The sequence below is a fragment of the Macaca thibetana genome, chromosome 3 (assembly GCF_024542745.1).
Source record: "Macaca thibetana thibetana isolate TM-01 chromosome 3, ASM2454274v1, whole genome shotgun sequence".
Taxonomy (NCBI): Eukaryota; Metazoa; Chordata; class Mammalia; order Primates; family Cercopithecidae; genus Macaca; species Macaca thibetana.
The window spans coordinates 100,529,467-100,547,815 of NC_065580.1; the positions used below are offsets into that span (position 1 = coordinate 100,529,467).

At 40.5% G+C, this 18,349-nt stretch overlaps 1 protein-coding gene across 1 annotated transcript in view; it reads left to right on the top strand.

Moving 5' to 3' along the window:
- The window catches only part of PLEKHA8 (pleckstrin homology domain containing A8), a 63,305-nt gene that overhangs the window by 19,060 nt on the left and 25,896 nt on the right, over positions 1-18,349 (top strand). The window contains exons 2-9 of the mRNA XM_050783226.1: positions 4,529-4,645; positions 5,653-5,808; positions 7,276-7,400; positions 8,679-8,837; positions 9,874-9,914; positions 12,151-12,308; positions 14,130-14,286; positions 14,678-14,763. Of these exons, the coding sequence (XP_050639183.1) occupies positions 4,529-4,645; positions 5,653-5,808; positions 7,276-7,400; positions 8,679-8,837; positions 9,874-9,914; positions 12,151-12,308; positions 14,130-14,286; positions 14,678-14,763 (999 nt within the window). The remainder of the gene's footprint in view (positions 1-4,528; positions 4,646-5,652; positions 5,809-7,275; positions 7,401-8,678; positions 8,838-9,873; positions 9,915-12,150; positions 12,309-14,129; positions 14,287-14,677; positions 14,764-18,349) is intronic.

The window sequence follows — 18,349 nt, forward strand, 5'->3', positions numbered from 1 at the left end:
GTGTGGGTGTCCTTTCTGTTTGTTAGTTTTCCTTCTAACAGTCAGGACCCTCAGCTGTAGGTCTGTTGGAGATTGCTTGAGGTCCACTCCTGACCCTGTTTGCCTCGGTATCAGCAGCGGAGGCTGCGGAAGATAGAATATTGCTGAACAGTGAGTGTTGCTGTCTGATTCTTGTTCTCTAAGCTTCGTCTCAGGGGTGTACCCAGCCATGTGAGGTGTGGGGTGTCAGTCTGCACATAGTGGGGGATGTCTCCCAGTTAGGCTACTCAGGGGTCAGGGACCCACTTGAGCAGGCAGTCTGTTCTCAGATTGCAACTTCCATGCTGGGAGATCCTCTGCTCTCTTCAAAGCTGTCAGACAGGGTCATTTACCTCTGCCGAGGTTTCTGCTGCTTTTTGTTTAGCTATGCCCTGTCCCCTGAGATGGAGTCTACAGAGACAGGCAGGCCCCCTTGAGCCGCAGTAGGCTCCACCCAGTTTGAGCTTCCCGGTGGCTTTGTTTACCTACTTAAGCCTCAGCAGTGACAAGCACCCCTCCCCCAGCCTCGCTGCTGCCTTGCAGTTAGATCTCAGACTGCTATGCTAGCAATGAGGGAGGCTCCATGGGCGTGGGACCCTCCCGGCCAGGTGTGGGATATAATCTCCTGGTGTGCTGTTTGCTAAGACCCTTGGTAAAGTGCAGTATTAGTGTGGGAGTTTCCTGATTTTCCAGGTGTTGTGTGTCTCAGTTTCCCTTGGCTAGGAAAAGGGATTCCCTTCCCCCTTGCGCTTCCCAGGTGAGGCAATGGCTCACCCTGCTTCAGCTCTCGCTGGTTGGGCTGCACCGGCTGACCAGCACCGATTGTCCGGCACTCCCCAGTGAGATGAACCCAGTACCTCAGTTGAAAATGCAGAAATCACCCGTCCTCTGTGTCGCTCGCGCTGGGAGCTGGAGGCTGGAGCTGCTCCTATTCGGCCATCTTGCTCCGGGATCGGGGTCTTTTTTCACATTTCAACAACCGTGAAATCAAGAAGCATCTTAGAAACCTGTGCTATGTCATTGTTTAGTTGGTAGAATTTTTTTCTTTCTTGTGTCATGTAAAATAATGGTGTGTCTTAAAATCGATGATGTGATGGTTTATTCTGGTTGGATCTGGAAGGATGTTGTGGAGGCAATTAACATTTGAATCAATAGACCTAATAAAGTAGATTGCCCTTCCTAATGTGGATGAGCCTTATCCAATCAGTGAAAGACTTGAAGAGAACAAAAGGACTGAGTAAGAGAGAATTCCTCCTGCGACTGCCTTGAGCTGAGACATTGGCCTTTTCTAGCTTTCATTGGTTCTTCTTGGGTCTTGAGCCTGCTAGCATGGAACTTATCCTGCTAGCATGGAGCTCTCCTAGCTTGCTGATTGCAGCTCTTGGGACTTCTCAGTCTCTAGTCACATGAGCCAGTTACTTACAATTTCATTACATGCACACATACCCACCCACACATCCTTATAATATCTTTACACACACACCCTAACACACTGCTGGTTCTTTTTCTTTGGATAACACTGACAAATACAGATGGGTCCTAAATTTGATAAAATACAGTAATTGAGGCTGTTCTAAATGCTTTCTACACAAAAGTCATGGTGGATTTGGGGAGTGTTCACACCAGCCAGCATCATGGGAGTTGAGGTGTTCACACCAGCCAGCGTCATGGGAGTGAAAAGATGCTGTTGTTCTATACCAGGACAACTTTCTGGGAGTGGGGAGCCAAGGTTTGGGAGCTTTCGTGCCTTAAGGGGCAGTATAGAAAGAGAGTTTTCTTCCCAGCTCTGTTGTGTACTTCCTTTGTGACCCTAATTAGGTCACTTAATTTACCTGGGATTGGTTTCCTTATCTATAAAATATGCTGGTTGGACTGTGTGATTTCAAAGACCTCTTCCTTTTCTCAGGTTCTCAGAAATTGACTCTTCTGTTTCAATGAGGGGAGGTGGCCTAGGATGTAAATAAACACTTTTGCAAAGAGCTGAAACGTCACCAATAATGTCTGACTCCTGGAGCACTGATTCTCTGCCCAACAAGATACAGTCTGAGGATTGATTTGGTTTTTCAGGTTGTAATGTTTGTACAGGAGTGGTGGCCTTCACAGTTGAATTTTTGTCGAATTTGAAGCCAAGGTCTAGAAGTATCACATTGTTTGTTTGTTTGTGACAAGGTCTCACTCTCACTCAGGTTGGAGTGCAGTAGCACAGTCATGGCTCACTACAGCCTCGACCTTCCAGGCTCAAGCAGTCCTCCCACATCAACCTCCTGCTGGGACCACAGGTGTATGCCACCACACTCGGCTAATTTTTGTATTTTTATTAGAGATGAGTTTCGCCATTGTTGCCCAGGCTGGTCTGGAATTCCTGGCTTCAAGTGATCCACCCACCTTGGCCTCCCACAGTATTAATATTATAGCTGTGAGCCACCATGCCTTGCCAGCATCACCTTCTGAAATAAAAATTTACAAGTTCATCCCAAGAAGTTTGCCAGCTGCTAGCGTAGAGATAAGGCCTAAGGGTTCCTGACACTCAGTAAAGGGTCTAGGTCTCTGGGAAAGAAGTCCTTTATATAAAATGTAATAAGAAGAGCAAAAGCCATAGTTTAAGACAAGATTACTTATCTTTGGTGAGAAGATAAGTTCAGATATTATGGGAGAGTGGATGCTGAGAATTAGTGTTAGTTTTATTTAAAGAAGTAAGAGACATGGTACCTGGCAGGCCTGAGTATTGCGCTTTCTGGAGAAGCAGACCCTGATTAAGTAAATGATGAGCGAAATATCTTGCCTACTTACCCAACTCCTTCACATAGATTTAGTGCTGACTATTCAGGCTTCTGGTTACAGTGTAGTTCCTTGTTCCATAATCTTGGGCTGGGGGTGCTCCAGGAAGTGCAGTAGCCTCCTATTAAAACGTAATAAAGTGATACCATTGGTGTCCTACCCACTTGGTTTGTGTGAATCAAACCCCAAGGGCCCATCAGATGTCTGTAGCTGAGCAGCCTGTGGGGCTCTGCCTTCTCTCTGGCTTCCTCAGCCATGGCAGTCCCATGAGAGAAATGTATCCCTAGAGGGCTATGGCATTTCAGAGAAAGAAAAGAACTGCATCTGACTGAGGAGGCCTGAGAAGACAAGGTTTTCACAGAGATAGTCAGGGATGATTTTTTTTTTTTTTTTGAGACGGAGTCTCAGAAAAGATCTCCACTCACTGCAACTTTTGCCTCCTGGGGTTCCAGCGATTCTCCTGCTTCAGCCTCCCGAATAGCTGGGATTACAGGCACTTGCTGCCACACCCAGCTAATTTTTGTATTTTTAGTAGAGATGGAGTTTCACCATGTTGGCCAGAATGGTCTCCATCTCCTTGTGATCCGCCCACCTTGACCTCCCAAAGTATTGGGATTACAGGTGTGAACCACTGCGCCTGGCCGGGATGACATTTTATGAAGAGATCCAATTGGAGCAAAAGTTCCGAGACAGAAATACAGCAAATAAGTGGTTTGACTAGAATATAGGGTGTGTGAGAGGACTAGATAAGATGCATATTTCTACTACATATGGTTTGTCCCCTGAAATTCTCCAATATTGAAGTGAATGTAGTTAAGCCTTGAATGTTTTAAGATTACTTCATTTCAATGGATCAATACTAAATAGTAAGTCAAACAATGTTACCTTTTCCTAAGGGTCATAGGATTCTAGACAGGCTTCTTAGTTGGTGCTCTGTATGACATTTGTTGAAAGGACCTTGTCATCTTTGTTGCCTTATTTCTAAGTTTTGGATAATTTTTCTTAGAAGAGAGGAAGGCAAGCGTGTGATAACAGTAATGTTCAGGACATCCTAATTATTCGTCTTAGAAAAAGTAAAAATCACAGACTACTGGTACTGTATTAGGAAAGAAACAGAATACAAATCTTTTATTTTTGTAAATCCTATTACCTAGAGAGTCATCAGTGTACTTGTTGCTTATCCTTCCAGACTTCTGTAATCATGTGACTAAAAAATATATACCTCTGGCTGGGCGCGGTGGCTCACGCCTGTAATCCCAGCACTTTGGGAGGCCGAGGCGGACGGATCACAAGGTCAGGAGATCGAGACCATCCTGGCTAACACAGTGAAACCCAGTCTCTACTAAAAATGCAAAAAATTAACCGGGCGTGGCAGCAGGTGCCTGTAGTCCCAGCTACTTGGGAGGCTGAGGCAGGAGTATGGTGTGAACCTGGGTGGCGGAGCGTGCAGTGAGCCGAGATCGTGCCACTGCACTCCAGCCTGGGCGACCGAGCTAGACTCCATCTCAAAAAATATATATATATATATATTTTTGGGGGCATTTTTAATTTTATAAAAATGGAATAAAACATACAGGTCTCTCTAACTTAATTCTTTCTCTTAGAATAACCCTGGCAATGTAAAGCTCCTTGGAGCTAACCCAGTATCCTATGTTAGGCTCTATTTCTGTATCTTGGGAGGTACTTCATACACAGGCAGTAATTGCAATGTTGCTCTTGCTTTTGTTTTCAGGTTGGCAGCCTCGATGGTTCCTTCTCTGTGGGGGAATATTGTCCTATTATGATTCTCCTGAAGATGCCTGGAAAGGTTGCAAAGGGAGCATACAAATGGCAGTCTGTGAAATTCAAGGTGAGGAATCAAGCAACTTGCGAGTTTTATTTTTCTTTCTGTTTTCCCTCAAAAACAAAAAAGCCCCTGGCCCCTGCATACCTTTCTCTGCTGCTTCCATAGTACAGACCAAAGGACATAGTGTTATGTGTCAAAAGAAAGCCTTGCAAATAAAACCCAAAACTATAGCCAACTTTTATAAGAAGATTGGCTAAGAGGTGGTCAAAATAAATGAGAGCAACGTGCTTCACTATTCAACTAGCACTCATTCCTTAGTGACCTGCTCACTTGGGACCAGTGGCTGTTAGCAAAACTTGAAGTCTTTACTGCAGCATCAAACACTTTTGTGTTTAAATCAGGATGGACACACACACACCCTCCACCAAAACAAAACAAGCAAAAACCTAACAGACTTTCAAATAGTCTTTACTTCTTGTTTTTGTCTTGAGACATGCTGACAAGGTGTGGCTCAGAAGAAAAACAGATTAAATGGGAATTTAGATAGTGGATGTGGGTGAAAGAGTTCGGTTTGCTTGTTTCTTCTCCTAAAGGCCTCTGAGAAAATTCTCACACTTTTGGTCTGACTTGTCAAGGGAAGTAGAAGATGGAAAAGATTGTATTTTTGATTATTGCCCAATAAATCCAAGGAGGTAAAAAACACACCCTTGTTTCTTGGCCTCAGAGCAGCCTACTTAACACACATACCCACTGAAAGAGAGGTTCCTTCTCTATTCCTATAAGGGATCAGTTTAACTGAAAAGTTAAATTGGGTGATTATTGTTTGGGCCAAAGTCTTGGTGATGCCTTGGGGGTATTGCAAGGTTTTCCCTCTTGATTAACAGAGATGTCTAAGATGAGATAAGTAAACAGAACTTTGTGTGAATTAGGAGAGGTAATGAGGACCGGCATCCTCTTTGGGAAGAAGCCTTCAATGACTGCCATCAGTTAAGCTGAAGAAGTTGGGTGGGATGGAGGCTACCCAGACAGGGCTCTTCTAGGTCTCTGATCTCCCTTTGTCTTGGTCCCAGTTCATTCTGTAGATAATACACGCATGGACCTGATAATCCCTGGGGAACAGTATTTCTACCTGAAGGCCAGAAGTGTGGCTGAAAGACAGCGGTGGCTGGTGGCCCTGGGATCAGCCAAGGCTTGCCTGACTGACAGTAGGACCCAGAAGGAGAAAGGCAAGTATTGATTGTCCTTTGCTGTGGAAACCTTGGGAATCACCCACTGGCATCTCTGATTTCCCTTGTTTGTTATCTTGCTTCTGACCAGAAGTATGATGCAAATGCTATGTATCTTAGTATAATGTAAGCCAGGGTCCATATCTAACTCTTCTTTCTTGGCATAGCATAGTGCAAAGAGTGCAGGCTTTGGAGCCAAACACAGCTGGGTACACATGATGGCTTTGCAGTTTATTGACTGTATAACCTTGGCATCGGTCACTTAACCTTTCTTACTCTTAATTTCTTCATCTTTTAAAAAGAGGTAATAGATCCTACCTCAGGAGGATTACCATGAGGATTAGTGATGATAAAATGGTTGAGTATCCAGTCTGTGGCCAAACTTGACCTTTGGTGAAGAGTAGTTGAGCCGGATAAGCCTTGGATCAGGGTGTTTTCTGTAGCAACACCCTGCTCCTCCTTACTTTTTTTCTGGGGTGGGATGGGTGCTTAATTGTCAGGTTCCTGTTGCTTCATGCTCATTCACTGGACATTGTTAAGTTCTCCAGAGAACCGTGGCCTGACTTTCTCTTTGGACTGGGGCAAGAATACCAGGGCTTACTGCCTGGGTCCTAGTTGCTACCTTCCCTGCCCCATGGCCCTAAAGGTACCCTGAAGAGATGAGCTGGGGTGGGGTGAAATGGGAAAAAGTGTTCCAGGGAACATCTATCATGACAGGTGTGGCAGTTGTGCTTAACTCTTTACATAGATTCATAAATTGGCCTCTTCATTGGTTGTTTTAATGTTAAATTGTGAGCAAATTCTAGAAGCTTTTGGCTTTGACTCAGAGCAGATGGTAATGTGTATGCAGTTTTTTTTTTCATGAAGAAGGAAACAGAAAAGTAGTAACAATTGTAACTGAGCCCACGATGCGAGGGTGAGTGGAGAGCATTGCTAATAATAATGGCGGGGTGCCATTAGTCTTGACAAGGCAGCATACCAAACCAGTCCTTAGCTGAAATTATGAACGGTGTTCTTAGTGATAATTGGACGCTACAGAATGTTTTTCCCAGGTAAGAGTAGAGCACTGCATTAGTAGATAAACAGCTATGACCCCATTTTATAGATAGGAAAAACTCTCTGGCAGAACTGAGGCCAAAACTCTGAACCCCTTAGCTCTGCTGCCAGTTCTGACAGGAGTGGGTCAGACGGTATATTGTCTCCTTCTTTGTATACTGGTGATTATTCGGTATGTTGACTTAATACATAATGTATACTACTTTAAAAGACTGGAGATCTACTTTTTCTGTTTTTTCTTGTTCTTATGTCTTCACCTGTCACATTTGCAACCATACTTTAAAGATTTGTCTTTGGGCATATGTTCTGTGTGGTATCCTAACTAGTAAGGATTCCACTTCTGCGTAGTATCCTAACTAGTAAATCAGTTGTTTGTTTTGGTTACTGAATTATCATCATTTTGTTATTTAGAGTTTGCTGAAAACACTGAAAACTTGAAAACCAAAATGTCAGAACTAAGACTCTACTGTGACCTCCTTGTTCAGCAAGTGGATAAAACAAAAGAAGTGACCACACCTGGTGTGTCCAATTCTGAGGTAAAATATTATTTCTTAATATTATTAATATACATGAATAATATAAAAGAAGTGACTACCAGTATAGCCAATTCTGAGGTAAAATATTATTTTATTAATATTACTGATATACATAAAAAGCACCAGACATTCCTTCAGGTGGTGTTTACTCTCACCTAATTTTATGACTGTCTTGGAATTTACTATTTTATAGAGGAAAAAAGTAACAAAATTAAACAAAGAGAAGCAATATGTACATTTCATCTTATACAAGTGTATAGCTTTCCTTCCTGGAATGAATTGGGGATTCATTAATTGATAATATTTGAAACTTTTAACTTTAGTACTGTCATACTAAAATATGTTTCTCTCCAGTTTCATATTGTTTTGTTAATTACAGACTTGTGTAGCCATTTCTATAGCCGTAGCTATTAAGATGCCAACTTAGTGTCTTACATTGATGTGCGTCTATGAGACTAACAGTATTTTGTTTTACCTTTGTAACTGTGCTTTGGAATACACTAGTGCTTTCAAAGATGGAGACACAGCTTTTTTTCTCTTCGTTGTCAGCAAGGATTGTGATTGTTAGTATATATTAATACAGTCGTTATTCACTTATTTTAAAACATACATTAAAAGATTTCTCTGGTGTTAAGCTATGTATAGAATGGCTCACATTAGCCAGGGTCTCTGCTCTACTTTCAAAGAAGTTTCGATCTGACAAACAATGCATCTGCAGATTATAATGAAAGATTTTAATTTATTTTCTTAGGTAGTAGTAGAACACTATACTGCTGGTAGTACGTGTGTTTTGAGTTTTTCTTAAAAAGGTGATTTGATCCACTTGCATTCACTTCCTTTTGGGTGCTCTTACTCATTCAGCAGCTGCCTAATATGTATGAGATAGACTGTGAGGGGAATGGGAGGGAAGATGAAGGATACCAAAAAAAGCATTTCAATCCTGCTCTTGGGAAGTTTATAATCTAGAGCAGTGATTCTCAAGGAGGGATACTTTCCGTTGTCGTGACTGAGGGAGTTACAATTAATGCAACGTAAATTGAACTACTTTACTACCTAAGGCTTTCAGCAGCTCCCTCATTGCTTGTAGGTTAAAGTCAAATAGTGCCGATAGTTACTTGATTAATAGATAAATTGGGCTTTTCTTCTATAACTGATGTACATATTTCAGCAGGTGGATACATTATTATTATTTTGTGGACAACCTCTAAGGGCATTCCACAATTGGGCTTTTTCTTTTTTGGCAAGGTAAAGGACTCTTCCACTCTGGTTTTTTCATAGGAGGGAATTGATGTGGGAACTTTGCTGAAATCCACCTGTAATACTTTTCTGAAGACCTTGGAAGAATGCATGCAGATCGCAAATGCAGCCTTCACCTCTGAGCTGCTCTACCGCACTCCACCAGGATCACCGCAGCTGGCCATGCTCAAGTCCAGCAAGGTAAAAGTCCAGCTCAGTTTGGCTGCAACAAGGCATCATGAAAAGTTTCAAAGTTTATAGTGAGTTATGTTCTCTATTACCCTTTAGTGACTTATAAAGACAGTTTTTTAATGGACTTTGCTTTATGTCCTTTTTTATATCTGTCCTCAGCACCCCATATCCAGTCAGTTACTTGTGGCAATTTTACCACCTACACATGTTTCTAATGTAGCCTCTTTCCAACCCCTTGTCCAGTGAGTCTTGCCTAAAGTTGTGATAGTCTTCTAACTATTAATAGTTGCTTTCAGCCTGACCCTTCCAGTCAACCATATTTCTATTAATGCAGTATAAATTGAACCACTTAACCTAAGCCTTTCAGTGGCTCCCTCATTGCCTGTAGGTTAAAGTCAAAACTTCTTAACTGCTTCCCACATTACCAGCTCTTTCTCTGTCATTACCTAGCTTGAACATATTCATTGCTTGTGTTAATAGTTCCTCCCACACCTTTGTGCCGTTTTCCAGTGCCGGGAATGCTCTTCACCTCTCTTTCCTGGATTAGCTCATACTCATCCTCAAAGACTTAGTCTCTTCTTACCCGAATCCCTAAATTGGGCTAAAAGCCTCTCTTATACATACTCCTATTTTATTTATATTCCTTGTTTTGTACTGAAATGATATTTAGAGCAGGAACCCCATAGTGTCTACCTTTATACCTCTAGTATTTGATATAATACTTGTGTCATAGTTTGCTACTTATTAATGTTTAATGAGCATAACTGAAATTACAAAGAAAGCTAATCACTGAGTTTGACTGTGATAATTAGGTCTGTCAAAAGATCATCTTCCTTTTACTTAGAAATATATTTGTATAAATAAGAAGGACTAGGTGGAATCAATGACTGCCTTTTGGGAAGACCTAAAATTGTTTCTGTTTAGTGGGGCTAGTGTATATTATGGTCATATGGTCGTATTTACCGTTTTGTATGTAATAAGATCCTCAATATGTGCTGTTCAAAGTTTTAACATGTGAACTTTCTTTTCTTTGCTTCTTTTAAAGATGAAACATCCTATTATACCAATTCATAATTCTTTGGAAAGGTACAGTAGCTTTTTTTCTTCTTGCTAAAAATTAAAAAAAAAAGGATATTTTTATTCCTTGTTTAAAAAAAGATACTTTGATCATGTAATGGTTTTTCTCAGGATTTGAAATAATATGGAAGTAAACATATCTGACTTTCCTCTTTTGAATGAGCCTGAATCAACCCAGAGCAGACCTTTTATTTAGCACTAATAGGGAATATGTTGGCATTTTCCCTAAGATGGATCTCACCCATCACATCTAGTAACTTTTAATCTCTCTAGGGTATACTGAAGGTTGAAACTTCTCTTGTAGAGGAAACTTCTCTCTGAGCTTTGTTTTAAGTGTGCTTTTATCTAGAAATGATAGTAGTGCTATTTTGTTGTGTTTAAAAATAAAAATCTTAGGTAGTGTTGCAGGTTGAAAAATAACCTACTATCAAAATCTAAACTATTTCTGTTCCCCTAAATGCTCCTTCAATTTTTAAGGTGATTTAACCCATGAAAGTGGGTTAAATTACTGTAGCCTCAATATCCCGGGCCCAAGCAATCCCACCTCCGCCTCCCAAGTAGCTGGGACTACAGGTGCATGCCACTATGCCTGGCTAATTTTTGTATTTTTCTGTAGAGACAGGGTTTCACCATGTTGCCCAGGCTGGTCTTGAACCCCTGAGCTCAAGCGATCCACCCGCATTGGTCTCCCCAAGTGTTGGTATTACAGGCCTGAGCCACTGTGCCCGGCCTCAAATTATTTAATAGTTCGTCTCTTTATATACTATTGCTTACTTCTTTATTACAAGGATTGTTCCCAATTTAGTTATTTCCAGTTTTCTCCTATTCTAAATATTCTTACTAGGAGCATATTTGTAGGTTTTTTGTTGTTGTTGAGGTCTTTGCCTCTATATGCTCCTACATTTTTAATTACTAGGTTGAAATACAGTATTTTTTTTTTTTTTAAGAAAATAGCAAATACTTTTCCTGAAGTTACTATGTAGCTTGGACCCTTCCTCCTTATTTTTATTAGAAGAAAATATTTTTGTTCTAATTAGGCTAGGTATAATCACCTAATTATAATAATAAGATATTATGATTGTTCCTTTAACTGATAGAATTAGGTGTTCTACATGCATGTTAATTGGCTTTTTCTGTTACCCTAATGTGCTGACATTTCCCTCTGGATGTGTTGTGATCCTCCTGGGTTTTTTCTCTCAGACATGCTTTATAAGGAGTACTCTCCCTGGCCGGGCATGGTGGCTCACGCCTGTAATTCCAGCGCTTTGGGAGGCCGAGGCAGGTAGATCACCTGAGGTCAAGCATTCAAGACCAGCCTGGCCAACCTGATGAAACCCTGTCTCTACTAAAAATACAAAAAATTAACTGGGCTTGGTGGCGGGCGCCTGTAATCCCAGCTACTCAGGAGGCTGAGGCAGGAGAATCACTTAAACGCAGAAGCCGGAGGTTGCAGTGAGCCAAGATCACACCATTGCACCCCAGCCTGGGCGACAGAGCGTCTCAAAATAAAATAAAATAAAATAAAATAAGATAAGATAAGATAAAGTTACTGGCCGGTCAAACACAGAGAAATGGCCAGTGGTGTAGAGAGAGAGAAGACGACCCCCAGGGAGAAGTTGAGGAAAGTAAAGTGTACAAAGTGGCACCTGGAGAAAGCTGATTGAAAACCAAAGAGCTGTCAATGACTATTTCCTGATGCTGCTGGGGAGCAGGAAGATTGGGACTGCTGAGGGTGCTGGGAAAGCCATTAACGGCTCTTTGATTTCTAAATTGCAGCCTTGAGGCTGGACTGCTCCCATCACAGGCCTTGGAGGCAGAAGACTGGGAGGTTTGGGTTGATTTAACAATTCTTTCAGTGGATGTTGAAAGGATCACATTTACCTGGGCAGTCAATTTATGACCAGGCTTGGCAGGTGGCTCATGCCTGTAATCCCAGCACTTTAGAAAGCTGAGGTGGGAGGATTGCCTGAGGCTAGGTGGTCAAGACCAACCTGGGCAACATAGTGACACCCCATCTCTACAAAAAATTAGAAATTAACTGGGCATGGTGGCAGGCACCTGTAGTCCAAGCTACTCAGGGTGGAGTGCTCAAGTAGGAGGATTGATTGAGCCCAGTATATTGAGGCTGCAGTGAGCCGTGATTGTGCCACTGTACTACAGCCTGGGTGACAGAGCGGAGACCTGTTTCAAAAAAAAAGACCAAATAATGACTTTCTGGCTTTTTTTCCTTTTAAAAAATTTGCAGGCAAATGGAGTTGAGTACTTGTGAAAATGGATCTTTAAATATGGAAATAAATGGTGAGGAAGAAATCCTAATGAAAAATAAGAATTCCTTATCTTTGAAATCTGCAGAGATAGACTGCAGCATATCAAGTGAGGAAAATACAGATGATAATATAACAGGTAAAAACAAAAGTAAAGTCTGAAACAAACCAATTTTAGATGATAGAAGATTTGGGAATTTGATGTATATCCACGATAGGGATTAACCTCAAGACCATGTAGTGGTGTCTCTTAAGGAGGATATTGGCTGGGCAAGATAGGTTTTGTGACTGAACAACATTCTTTCATCCAATCTGACCCTGACCTGGTGTTGAGAAGGTGAAGAGGAAGATTCCTGCTCAGTGTTCTTGGCTGTGTTCATGGGCTGCAGTGAGCAGAGGGCCTTCAACCCTGTATCTTAAAAGTCCTTTGAACTTAGATTATGATGTTAGACTTAACAGTGTGTAAAATTACCGGATTTCAGTTTTTCATCCTCCCGGTTTCTGTTGGGCCTGAGGATGTCAGAATTCCCCAGTCACCGTGAGGTTTCTACCCGGTCTTCTCTGTGTTTACCAAGCCAAAGTCCCACATTTCAGGTAATAGGTCTGTAGTTCAAATATGCTAATCCCTTGGCACTAATCGCTGAAATCTATTTCAGATCAAAGACAACTATATTAGAGCTTTTAATTATAAGTACTTAATAATTTGAAAATGAAATTAAAATTTCCTCCTCATCTACCTTGAAATAAGAGACCTTGTTTTTTCTTGATGAATTGGGGAGCAGTGTGAGAGTTGAGGGAAGGAGCTGTGTTTTCTTAGCTGTTAATCTGAGAGAGACAATCCACACATCATTGAAGTCTTATCTCTTGGGTAAATAATAAAGACAGGAGAAAATGTCTGTCCAAACAGTGCAGTCATTTATTCGCTCTGATAATTTTGCTTCTAGGAATTGTTCTTCAGTGAATAGTTAGATTTAAAGAGAAAGACCTATTGACAGGGATGTTCTTTTAGGCATTACAGTCATTATTTGCAGTAGTTACATTTTATTGAGTCACCATGACCACTGAATTAGCAAATACTAAACTGTTTCTCCTGGGGGAAATACAGGGTTAGGTTCCTGCAAGCCTCTGGTCACAAAATTTTTGTCTACCAATCAATACGTAGCCTTGTTTTATGTGTGTTTTCCTTTAAAGACACTTTAATATGTATTGTTGATTCATTAACATTGAACTCACAGCAAACAGCACTATTACTCATGTTTGAATGAAGCTTATCTAACACACATCTTTTTTCCCTTAGGCCACATCACAGCCTTTTTGTGGGTAGGAACACTAGACGGTACTATACTTGGGAGCCCTTTTAAACAGCAAAAACAACAAAATGCACAAACATGCATAAAAGGTGGCACTAAGGAAGGACATTTGTCCGTCCTATGAGAGCTGAAACAAGAAGGCAGAACATCACATTGCTCTACCTCAGCTAGGAATATGTGTGTCCAGCAACAAAGTTTTCACCACTCTGCACATGTCCACAAATGACTGCAAAAGTGCCGCGTGTATTGATTTTGGTGTTACAAAATAAATTTTAGCAAGTAGACAAATTCACAAATATGTATAGAATGTGCTAATAATGAGTAGTGATTGTATTTATAATTGTAAAATTTTGGAAGCTACCTAAGTGCCCCTCATGGGTGTGATACAATATAACATGGTCATTAAAATCATGTTTTTGAAGGGTTGAATGATGATGATACATTGTTTAGTGAAAGCAAGCAGGATTCAAATCTACACATATTTCAAGTTTTGTTTGTGTCTGTAGATGTATGTATATGTGTATGTGAACAGTGTTTCATGAATTTTTATTTCTATGTATTTTTCTGTGTTTTAGAAATTTTCAACAATGAATATGTATTTTTATAATAAATATATAATAGGTTAGTAATAGATATTTTCTACTTTGCAGTCCAAGGTGAAATAATGAAGGAAGATGGAATAGAAAACCTGAAAAATCATGACAATAACTTGACTCAGTCTGGATCAGACTCAAGTTGCTCTCCAGAATGCCTCTGGGAGGAAGGCAAAGAAGTTATCCCAACTTTCTTTAGTACTATGAACACAAGGTATTCTAGACTCTCTAATATCACTGATGCTTGGATACTAGCTTCTATTCTGGAAAATCAGTCATGGTGTTCCTTTCAGGTGATGGCATATTCTAGGAGAATAGAGAATGTAGTATACCAAGTACCTGCTTTACTGTTTGCTCTTTCTTACCAATGAATAAGAAGGAACTGATTGTGAAGTGTGCTCTGTGAACAAATGTTAGCTTGCTTTGGTGGATTATCTTTGGAAAATTATTTTATGAGACCATATTAGAAAAACAGTCATTGGGGCATATCAAGTCAAATGATTTGCCCTACAGAGAGGCAGCTGTTTCTATGAATTACCTCTGAACTGCAGAGTGCTGATACTGTATTTTCAATCTTTTCTCCTCCGTATCACCAAATTGTGTAGCTTTAGTGACATTGAGCTTCTGGAAGACAGTGGCATTCCCACAGAAGCATTCTTGGCATCATGTTATGCTGTGGTTCCAGTCTTAGGTAAGATTCCTGCAGTTGCCTTACATTCATTCATCTCTAGAATCTGCCTCACTGTAGTTATTTTGCAGGAGAAATACCCCGAACTGTGTGTACAGTGAGATGACCCTTCTTAGCTATTTGTTCAAATCACCAGACACACACAGTTAAAACTTTGTGACCTTAAGCATTATTGCATATTCCCATTTCATTTCTAATTATGATTAAATACTGACCTCAGAATAGTGTAATTTAAAAAGGGGATCTTTCTAGAAACCATACATAAAAGTAAAAAAAGTATTTGAGGAATAGGCCTTCAAATATATTGGCACTGTGAAAAAATGTGTTTTACCAGTTAAAACTTTTTTGTTTTTGAGACAGGGTCTTGCTTTGTTGCCCAGGCTGGAGTGCAGTGGCATGATCTCTGTTCACTGCAAACTTCACCTCCCAGGCTCAAGCAATCCTTCCACCTCAGCCTCCTTGGTAGCTGGATTATATGCGCATGCCTGGCTAATTTTTGTATTTTTTTGTAGAGATGGGTTTCATCATGTTGCCCATACTGGTGTGGAATCCCTGGGCTGAAGTGATCCTTCCCTCCCAAAATGTGAGCCACTATACCTGCCCAAAACATATTTTCTTTTTTTTTTTTGAGACGGAGTCTGGCTCTGCCACCCAGGCTAGAGTGCAGTGGCGGGATCTCCGTTCACTGCAAGCTTCACCCCACCAGGTTCATGCCATTCTCCTGCCTCAGCCTCCCGAGTAGCTGGGACTACAGGCGCCTCTCACCACACCCAGCTACTTTTTTTGTATTTTTGGTGGAGACAGGGTTTCACTGTGTCTGCCGGAATGGTCTCCATCTCCAGACCTCCTAATCTGCCTGCTTCGGCCTCCCAAAGTGCTGGGATTACAGGCCTGAGCCACTGCGCCTGGCCTCCAAAACATATTTTCAAAGATTTTTTAAAGATATATTCTCTCTCTCTCTCTAGATATATATGTAAAACATATATATCACATGTATATCACATACGTATCACACATATATCACACACGTCTCACACATATATCTCACACATAATCTCACACATATATCTCACATATATATATGTAAATAAATAAAATATATGTTAAGGCTGGGCACAGTGGCTCATGCCTGTAATCCCAGGACTTTGGGAGGCTGAGGCAGGCAAATCACCTGAGATAAGGAGTTTGAGACCAGCCTGGCCAACGTGGTAAAACCCCGTCTTTACTAAAAATACAAAAATTAGTTGGGCATGGTGGCGCATGCCTGTAATCCCAGTTATTCAGGAGGCTGAGGCAGGAAAATCACTTGAACCTGGGAGGCAGAGGTTGCAGTGAGCCGAGATTGCGCCACTGCACTCCAGCCTGGACGATAGATAGCCTGTCTCAAAAAAAAAAAATGTATATGTATATATGTTATGTGTATATATAGGTGTTGTATTTATAATAAATATATCTATGAAAATTTATATGTAACATTTAAATTATATGTAATTTATATATATAACAAATATATCATTTTATATATTATATATAGTGTTTATATATATAAAAAAGTTTATGTCAAATTCGCTTTTACTTGTATAAAGTCAGTAATACCAAGAATGGCTAATGTGTTGAAATTTGCTTTATGACCCATTTAACTATACATCTTTTGTAAAAATTGAGGTATAACTTGTGTAGGACTGAACTGTTATGATTCAGTGAATTTTGACAAATGCATCTACCTCTGTAATCCATATCCTTATCAAGAAATAGTATGTTTTCATCATCCTGGAACGTTCCCTGTGTCACTCAGTCTAAAATAACCATTTTATTGATTTCTGTCACCATAGGTTAGTTCTGCCTATTCTGAAACTTGAAATAACTGGAATATTATACTCTTTTGCCTCTGGCTTTTCTCATACAGTATGTTTTTGAGATTCATCCTTGTTGTCTGTATCAGTAGTTCATTCCTTTTTGTTGCTAAGTAGTATTCCATTAAATGAATATACCACAATTATTTATTCACTCTCTTATTGATGGATGTTGGGTGGTTTGTAGTTTGGGACTCCTTTTTTTTTTCTCTTGAGACAGCCTTGCTCTGTCACCTAAGCTGGTGTGCAGTGGCACTATCTTGGCTCACTGCAGCCTCCACCTCCTGGGTTCAAGTGGTTCTCCTGCCCCAGCCTCCCGAGTAGCTGCGATTACAGGCCTGTGCCACCATGCCCGACTAATTTTTTTTGTATTTTTAGTAGAGACAAGGTTTCACCATATTGGCCAGGCTGGTCTCAAACTCCTGACTTCATGTGATCTGCCCACCTTGACTTCCCAAAGTGCTGGGATTACAGGAGTGAGCCACCGCTCTTGGCCAGTTTGGGACTATTATAAATGAAATTGCTCTGAACATTTTTGTGCCCATGGGCCTATGCTTTCATTTCTCTTGAGTAAATACCTAGGACTGGAATTGCTGGTTCATAGTTTAATTTTATAATAAACTGCCAGACAGTTATAATGGTTGCACAGTTGTTCATAGTGTATGAGTATTCTAGTTGTTTCACGTCTTCACCAGCATTTGGTGGTGTCAATATTTTGTTTTTGGCCATTCCTGCATGTCTCAGTGATATTTCATTGTGGCTTTAATTTGCATTTCCATGATGACTAATGATATTGAGCACTTTTATTGGCCATCGCTATCTCTTCCATTGTGAAATGTCTATTCAAATCTTTCACCCATTTTTAAAAGTCAGTTGTTTTTATTACTGAGTTGGGAGAGTTCTTTATATATTTTTAATTAAAATTTCATTGTAGACATGTGAGTATTTTCCCCCAGACTATGGCTTGCCTCCTCCTTTTCTTAATGATGCCTTTTCAGAAGTTTTAAATTTTGATGAAGTCCAGTTTCTTCTTTTATGCTTAGTGCTTTTAGTGTCTTAAGAAATCTTTACCTATCCCAAAGGTCATGAAGATATTCTGTTTTCTTCTAGACTCCTCTAACTTTTACATTTGTGCCTATGAACCACTGGAATTATTTTTTGTGTGTGGTGTGAGGTAGGGAGTTGAGGCTCATTTTTTTTCCCCCTTGTGGTATCTGGTTGCTCAAGAACCATGGGTCAAAATATGTTTTCCCTTTTACATTGCTTTGGCAACTCTGTCAAAAATCAGTTGAACTTCTAATGCTTATAATGTGGGACTGTTTCTGGACTCTCTCTTCTGTTCCAGTGATCTTATGGTATCTTAATTATAAGGCTTGAAATCAGATAATGTAAGTCTCTCAGTTTTTTCTTTTTCAAGGTTGTTCTGGAAATTCTAGGCCTTTTGATAAATTTTAGCTGTTCAATTCCTATTTAAAAGTCTTTTAGGATTTTGATTAAGATTACATTGTATCTGGAAACCAATTAGGGGAAAACTGGCATCTTAAACAACATTGAAGGCAGGGCTTACTGGCTCATAACTGTAATCCCAGCACTTTGGGAGGCCAAGGCAGGAGGATCGCTTGAGACCAGGAGTTTGATCCTGGCCTAGGCAACAAAGTGAGACCCTGTCCCTATAAAAAAAATTAGCCAGGTGTGATGGCGCAAGCCTATAGTCCCAGCTACTTGGGAGGCTGATG